Source organism: Sebastes umbrosus, chromosome 19 (assembly GCF_015220745.1).
Source record: "Sebastes umbrosus isolate fSebUmb1 chromosome 19, fSebUmb1.pri, whole genome shotgun sequence".
Classification (NCBI taxonomy): domain Eukaryota; kingdom Metazoa; phylum Chordata; class Actinopteri; order Perciformes; family Sebastidae; genus Sebastes; species Sebastes umbrosus.
In genome coordinates, this window is record NC_051287.1 from 4,758,436 (window position 1) to 4,767,035 (window position 8,600).

An 8,600-nucleotide genomic window follows, 5' to 3' on the forward strand; every position below is an offset into this window, starting at 1 on the left:
CTGTGTGTTTCCTACTGGGATGGACTCACACCAGCAACGGGTCTCACTCGTTCTTTCATATCCCGGCTGATAAAAAGACCAGGAGTCGCTGGATAAAACACATCAGGTAAGATAACGTTTCATCTGTGCGTGGAACATAGCTACGTTAGCGAGCTAGTGTTGGTGACGTATATCATGCGAGACGAGAGATGTAGTTCACTGAGCGGTTTCACACAAAACTAAATGATACTACGACAAACCTACGACAAACGTTCTTGACTTGAAAAATTATGTTTTAAATTGACAAACATCATGTGTGATTCATGGCACAATTCAAACAGCATCAAAAGTCTCTCGCTGTTGACTACCGTTCATATTTTTTTTCCGAAATAAGGTCCATCGGAAGGGGAGGGACTTCGTCTCTACAAGGATTGCCACCAAATTCAATATTTTACAATGATAATGAATATCTATAAAATATTTGCACTCATAACTGTACATGTTATCCTGCTCCAGATCAGCATCGGCACTGTTCAGTAACATGTTGAGGTAACTATGAGGTTCGAAATGTAATCGCATGTGGAATAAGCAACCTGATTTCATGGGAAGGCGTGTAAAGAGCATGACATTTTAAGGACATTCCTCGTGTCATGAGGACGCATTTCAGGCTTTACGTGTGTCATTTATATGTCACGTTGTTACCGTGAAATGGTTGCAGGTTTAGGCAACAAAACCACTTAGTTGGGTTTAGGAAATACATCATTGTTGGGCTTAAAATAAATACTTAAACTAAATAAAATATGCATGTAAACAATGTTTGGGACATGAACACCAGTCTTGAACACTGGTCTCCTGGTTAAAAGTTGTGTGTTTGTGCTGCAACAGAATACGGGGCCTGCTCACAGCCACTGTCGCTATTGTATGGTTGACATATAGTGTTGGTTGAGACCTGACGGTTTCCTTACAAGTGAATTAAACACCTTCTTATCTTTCTACTGAGGCTCTACTTTGCACACTTCTTCTTTTCCAGAATCCTGCTAATAAATGTTAATATATTAGTAGCCAGTATGCTAATGAAAGTAACTTTCCTCTCTTTGACGAGGCAGTGTTTTAAGTGTTCAAATTGTGCCCCGCGAGGAAGCAGGGAACAGGATGGCAGAGGGAGGCTTTCCAAATGAGCCAGCGATCCTCTTCCCCTGCTACTGCTTGTCACAGCCGTCATTTGCCTCGAGGCACCAGAACATGCACTTCTTTAACTGGAGGAAGCTGACGCAATTCTCATCACGCTGCCTTCGCACCTCACCCTTGAGAGGTGTGCTATTCTTATCACGGTATCTTCATTTGTCAAAGATGCCTATAGGCCTTCATTCTTCCTGAAACATTAAAAACTTTCTGGGGTATTGGTATTACATCACCTTCAGAGAGAATTTGTAATAGAAGTTGACCCAGTTGGATAGGCTTAAGAACAACAAAAATAACACAATCAACACGAAAATCTCATGCCACCTACTGCTGCTGCTTCACATTAAAAGCATTCAACTGGTTAAAGACGGGGTGGCTTTTATTGTGAAGCAGTCACAGGAATAGAAATGTATTCGTCACCATGATCATCCAACAAAGCGACAGGCTGCACACCTCCAACTGTTGCCTGTTTTTGTTTGTACCATGTGCAGCCTGGACACAGATTACGTTTGTAATTGTTCCTTGCGACAACTGCACTGTAAACAGATACACCAGTTGCTCTCCTGATGTATTTCAGACAAAGTAGCTGGCAAATTATACTTGCTGTTGCCACAGTAACCGGGTATGTGTCGCCAAATGAAATACTGACATCTTAAGGATTACAATGGGGATTTTTCCCCAACTTTAACTTTGCTTGTTGATTATTTAGTCGTGAATATTTAAAGTGGACATTTCACGCTCATTTTGAGGTTGTATTTTGGGTTTCTACTAGAACATGTTTACATGCTTTAATGTTAAAAAAACACATTATTTTTCTCATACCGTCTGTCTGAATATACCTGTATTCACCCTCTGTCTGAAACACTCCATTTTAGCGCCTGTCTCTTTAAGAACCCCTCCCAAAACAGCCCAGTCTGCTCTGATTCGCTTACGGGAAAATATGCAAAAGTAGTTCTCAAGATGTGGGCGGTATATTCTAATGAGCCTGCAGGTGACATAGGAAGGGGAGCCAAATCTGATTGGCTTGTTGAATCACGTTTTCTGATCCAGAACTGACTGGGTCGTCTTATTTCACAGTTTGTGGGTTGGTAGGCACTCCAGATACACAAATGTATAAGTACAAGCACTGAAAAAGTCCCCTTTTAAAACCAAGATTTCGGGGCCTTTAAACTTTCTTTGCGTTGCTATACATGCCATACTAAACATTCACAATGGATAAAATGTTGCAGAGCTTGCAAGTACATTCACTTGGAACAGATGTAGTTTAATTATGTATGTCTGAGGCCTGTTTTTCATTGTCCTTGAAATGCAATACATGATTCTCCATAAGCCTCAGATCTTTTAAAAGTGTCCACAGTCTCAGTCTGTCTAAATCTGGGATACCTTCTCCAGGTCCTCCATGATCAGGTCCTGTTCTTTGATATGACTTCCTCCTTCCTGGCACGAGCACTTCCCATTCCCCACTAACACTGATCTGACTGCCGAGCCCGATCTACTGAGGACAGCAGGATGGACCGGGAGCACAGCGTTCCCTCGGATCCGATTAGAGTAGGTCTTCTGGCGCCCGATGCCCTCGGAGCACAGCTGGAATTTGAAAGCAGCCTGAAAGCCCCTGCGAAAGTTCTCGTTGAAGAACCCATAGATGATGGGGTTGACGCTGCTGTTGAAGAAGGCCAGCCAGTGAGCTAAGGGATACACGTAGATGTTAATGACCCGATACTGGTGCTCCGTCAGGCTGGCGTAGTCGCTCAGCATCATCAGCGTCCACAGAGGAAGCCAGGATAAGATGAAGAGCAGAGCCACAACCAGCAGCATCATTATCACCCGATTCTTCCTCTTGGAAATGGTGTGACGACCCTCCATGCTGGATTTGCTGTTGCCACCGCCCTCCTCAGACACGCTTCCATTGCCCCTCATCTGAGGAATAGCGGTCTTGGAGAGGGTGATGCCGATGCGGGCGTACATGACGACGATAAGGCTGAGAGGAGCAAGGTAGATGTTAGCGAAGAGGACAGTGGTGTAGATTTTCCGCATCTCCTGATTGGGCCAGTTTTCCCGGCACCAGTAGAAGGGGTGGGTGTCGTTGTTGCTGCCGAGGACTATTCGCACCCTATGCTCCTTTGTGACCTGGAGCATGACCCCAGAGGGACACATGATGGACACAGCGAGGACCCATATGATGATGATAATCAGCTTTGAGGTGGCGATGGTCAGCTTCTGCTTGAAAGGGTAGACAATGCAGCGGAACCTGACACAAAGGGGATTGGAGGAAATGTATTAGGGAAAATAAGTCTTTTACAAGCACAGATTAACCAGCAATACTATTACTACCCAACATATCCTCATACAACGCTTCTTATATCTCACAAAATCCTCATTTTTTATGCGTTTTCATACGAATGTTCAGCAACACGTGTCAAGTTCCGCTTGTTACATGCTTACAGTCTTTTCAAAATAAACTTCCATCTTCACAGGAAACAACTTGGTTAGGTTTAGACAACAAAACTACTTAGTTAGGCTTAGGAAAAGATCAACATTGTTAAATTTAGGCAACAAAACTACTTAGTAAGGCTTAGGAAAAGATCAACATTGTTAGGTTTAGGCATTAAAATTATTTAGGTTTACAAAAAGATCGACTTGGTTAGGTTTAGGCAACAAAACTACTTAGTTACAGTAGGTTTAGGTAACAAAACCACTTAGTTACAGTAGGTTTAGGCTACAAAACTACTTAGTAAGGCTTAGGAAAAGATCAACATTTTTAGGTTTAGGCAATAAAACTACTTAGGTTTACAAAAAGATCGACTTGGTTAGGTTTAGGCAACAAAACTACTTAGTTACAGTAGGTTTAGGCAACAAAACTACTTAGTTACAGTAGGTTTAGGTAACAAAACTACGTAGTTAGGCTTAGGAAAAGATCAACATTGTTAGGTTTAGGCAATAAAACTACTTAGGTTTACAAAAAGATTGACTTGGTTAGGTTTAGGCAACAAAACTACTTAGTTACAGTAGGTTTAGGCAACAAAACTACTTAGTTAGGCTTAGGAAAAGATCAACATTGTTAGGTTTAGGCAATAAAACTACTTAGGTTTACAAAAAGATCGACTTGGTTAGGTTTAGGCAACAAAACTACTTAGTTACAGTAGGTTTAGGCAACAAAACTACTTAGTTAGGCTTAGGAAAAGATCAACATTGTTAGGTTTAGGCAATAAAACTACTTAGGTTTACAAAAAGATCGACTTGGTTAGGTTTAGGCAACAAAACGACTTAGACTTAGGAAAAGATCAACTTAGGTTTAGGCAACAGCACTGCTTAGTTAGGTTTTGAAAAGATCTTCTTGATTAGGTTTAGGCAGGTAAAGATGGTGGTTTGGGTTTAAAAAACAACACCAGAAGTGGTGTAACTTGAGTACAGAAGTTACGTTGACTTCTGCTTTCACACGGGGTATGAACAGCGGTCTTCTGGGCGAAAGTCCAGTGTTCTTGACCCACCCATTCACCCTGACTTCCTCCCTATGCAGCATTTGTTGCTCTTTATACTTCCTGGTTCACAATTACATGGATTACATACAAATGTATTTTTTTAACAGTCAATTACAGTGTATCTTTTCGTAGGTATAGAACAGCCTGTACAATCCTCACCTGTCAACAGCTATTGCCACTAGAGTGAACACAGATGCTGACACGGATATCCCTTGGACCATACCGCTTAGCTTGCACACTACGCTGCCAAATGGCCATCCTGCAGCAAAGAGAAAAAAGGGTAAAAACATTAATTTAAACCAGACTGCATGAATAATTTAAATGCTTTAATGGGGAAAAATAATTGCTTTCATGTACTTTTGAACTAGTTTACTTGTTATTTCATCATTTCCAAATCAAAGCCAATACAGAAGTTTTGAGGTATATTCATTATAAATTGATAAACCTGACCTGTTATGATGTTGTCCACCAGCGTGGTTGGCATGCAAAAGATGCCAACCAGCAGGTCACTGATGGCGAGGTTGAGAATAAACAGGTTGGTGACCGTGCGCATGTTCTTGCTGCGCAGCACGATGAAACACACCACCCCGTTGCCCACCATGCACACCAGGAAGATGAGCAGGTAGGAGACGGTGAAGACTGCAGCCACGGAGGGCTTGTGGAGGTAGAAATCAACATAGGTGATGTTCTGGTGGGTCAAAGGGTTTTCCCGTAAGCCCTCCCAGGTGGTGTTGACAACCAGATTCTGGGTCATGGTGATATCTGGGGGTAAGAACAACACATGGTATAAATATGGATAAGCTATTATTATTAATATCCTACGCTCCGTTAACTAATTATAAAGCAGAACACCATTACACACATGCTCCCAGTGGGATTGAAGGAATCAATTGGTAATTACATAAAACAATAGAATCTATCCAGAAATCAATAATCCAATTCTTGTGTTTTTTGGATCACTGTGAGTGGGTTGATTCAGTCAAGTGGATGCTCTCTCACGCCCTCTAATGACAACATGCTGACCAAAACGACCAATCTGTTCCGAGAGCAGTGGGAGACGGTGGCTGATAGCTCGCCGATTGGTTCCATCAATCATTCGCCATCCAGCATCCTGGGATGGAATGAGGTTATTATTGACTCAAACTACACATTTTACACATCTTGATGGATTTGGGGAAACTTTCTGTCTGAAATCTTCCGCTAGATTAAGCCTGTGCCTTCAGCAGAGAGATGAATTAGATGGTAACACTTTACAATACTTTACACAACAATGTGAGTGGTTACCAGGGAACTAATGAGGAACAAACTGCTAGTGAATGAACTTCTAATCAAATTAGCTAATGCATAGTTAACTGACAAACGAGTGAGGAATAAATAAGGTTCTACTTGATAATCAATCAATATATTGGCAGATAATGCTGAGTTATTAGAGAACAGACTGGGAGATACGCCACTAATGAATCATTCATTAATGATTGAAGTGGTCAGTATGATTGATTCACATATATATTCATGAACTAATCATTACTTAATGATTCCTTAATAGTATGTTCTCTAGTTACTCATCATTCTCTACTATATAGATCTATATAAGTATTCATAAACAATTCATCAATTATCAAGCTGTTCCTTATTGGTTCCTCATTCGTTTCTCAATTAACTAATCATTATATTATTTACTTTCTTTCAGAGGCTCTTGTAGGTTCAGGTTAAGGCTAGAGTAAAGGATGCAGATATCATATGAAACAAGAAAACCTAAGGAATCCATTGGTACCAATCATGTCATACTAGCTTGTCAGGAAGGAGGCTAAATAACGCTACAAATTTGGGCAAAATTTTGGCGAGGAAAAACTGGCGTGACCTTTTTCAAAGGGGTCCTTTGACCTCTGACCTCGAGATATGTGAATGAAAATGGGTTCTATGGGTACCCACGAGTCTCCCCTTTACAGACATGCCCACTTTATAATAATCACATGCAGTTTGGGGGCAAAACCATGCAGTAAAAATGGGGTTTTTACAATTAATTTTAATTAATTAATTAATTAATTCATGTTTATTTATGATTTATGACTAGAACATCTTCACACACAGTCTCAGATTAATCTTCAGGTTCCCAGCTTTCAGACGATGTACACCACTTCTATGTGACGTCTACTGTTGACCTGCTATCTCCCCCTAAAGACCCCCTGTACCCCCCTAAAGAAAACCAAAACGGGTCTATTGTGGGTCTCAGGGGGTTACGCTATACAATTTGATTAGCTCATTAACTAATGATTCACTAGCAGTTTGTTCCCTGGTTCTAATCACATTGTCGTGTACAGTATTGTAAAGTGTAACCAATTAGATTGAAATCGACTTGTGTTTTTTATTTGATGTATTCACGTCTTACAGCTCGACATCGACTGTGCAACTGTCAAATCAAAGCATGAACATTTTCTTCAGTGTTACAAGCACATCAAAGTAGGCCAGGGGATATTCATCAGTCATGAATATTTTAATGATGTCATCAATAATTACTATTTTAATAAATAATAATAATACATTTTATTTGTGCACACTCAAAAAAACTTTAAAAAAATGTAATACTTTTTAATGTAGTTGTTGGGATACTTATTGCTCTCTAATTAGTTTTCAGGAAAACAAACACTGTGCCGCTGTCACAGTTTGACTCAGATTCACTCCGTAACCTTCATGTTCAGTCTTCAAAAAGATAACCCGAGTAAAGGAGAATATCTGATTATAGCTGCACTGCTAGTTATAGTTCCTGGCTCATACAATCACCATTCATCTTGCTGCTCATTAAGAACTGAATATGATCATTTATAAACACCTGGAATTCAAACCCCGTGTGGATGAGATCAGATCAGTTTGTCTCTTAATCAGCAGAGCTTTGGAAGAAGATTATAGATTGTTTTCCTTGAAACTCTTTGCTTTACTGTCCTTGTAGTAATTACATGAATGACTGAGAAGATGTTGGAGCTCACTTCCAAAATGCTATCATTACATTTGGGACCAAAAATCAATTCCTGTAGATCTATAGTTTAACTGAGATTCAATATTAGATAATCTGACCAAGTTATTTTACTTACTATGTTTTCAAAAGTATCAGTCTTTACCGTGATAACTGAAGGAAAAAGTATTTCTTTTAAATCAACATGCAGTCATACAGCCTTAATATCTTCACAGTTAACTAAAAAAAAGTAAATTTCTACAATTTCTTCCAGAGGTAGATTATAAACTAAACTTATTTTCTTACCTTACAGGAAACCGTATCTGAGTTGTATTCCTCTCTTCTGTCTGGATGCTTTAGATCCAGAAATTCCACTCATTCAGAGCATAAAGCTGCGCGCTCTCATCCCTCCAGTATATGTGAGACCCTGTGCATCTGCTCACTCCGCCTGCCAGGCATAGACTGCTCTGGTGCTTATAGATCACAGGGAGGAGATGAGATTCACTCTGGAGAAATGTACTGGGCGGTGCAGCTGCTGGGAGCAATACACGTCTGGAGGCGCTGTGTGAATTTAATGTAATATAGATTATATTGCTGTCATATGCACTACTGACTCCTTGTCAATGAGGGGCAGAGATTGGGAAGTGACTCAGACATTTTTCTTTGACATAGGGCAAATAAGTGTTGAGGAATGTCATCGCTCAACTCGGATCAACCCTCCAGTCCTCCTCAGTCAGGTCTCACCCCGTGCACTGATCAGGTCTCACCTTTTACAACTCACCCCTCACACCTGCACTGCTAACGCGGAGAAAATGTGAAGCCAATTTGATTAATCGAATCAAAATGTACCTTAAAAAGGAGATTTGTCAAGTTTTTAGTACTCTTATCAACATGGGAGTGGACAAATATGCTGCTTTATGCAAATGTATGTATATATCTATTACTGGAAATCAATTAACAACACAAAACAATGACAGATATTGTCCAGAAACCCTCACAGGTACTGCATT

General features: G+C 40.3%; 1 protein-coding gene across 1 annotated transcript; it reads right to left on the minus strand.

The window, feature by feature from the left end:
• Nucleotides 1-1,261: 1,261 nt before the first annotated feature.
• Nucleotides 1,262-5,396, minus strand: LOC119478376 (neuropeptide FF receptor 2-like). The gene is made up of 3 exons (XM_037753087.1): nt 5,091-5,396; nt 4,800-4,899; nt 1,262-3,409 (listed from the first exon to the last, which is right to left on the minus strand). The coding sequence occupies exons 1-3, from the start codon at nt 5,392-5,394 to the stop codon at nt 2,530-2,532; spliced, it is 1,284 nt and encodes a 427-aa protein (XP_037609015.1). The 5' UTR covers nt 5,395-5,396; the 3' UTR covers nt 1,262-2,529.
• Between the last annotated feature and the right edge of the window lie 3,204 nt (nt 5,397-8,600).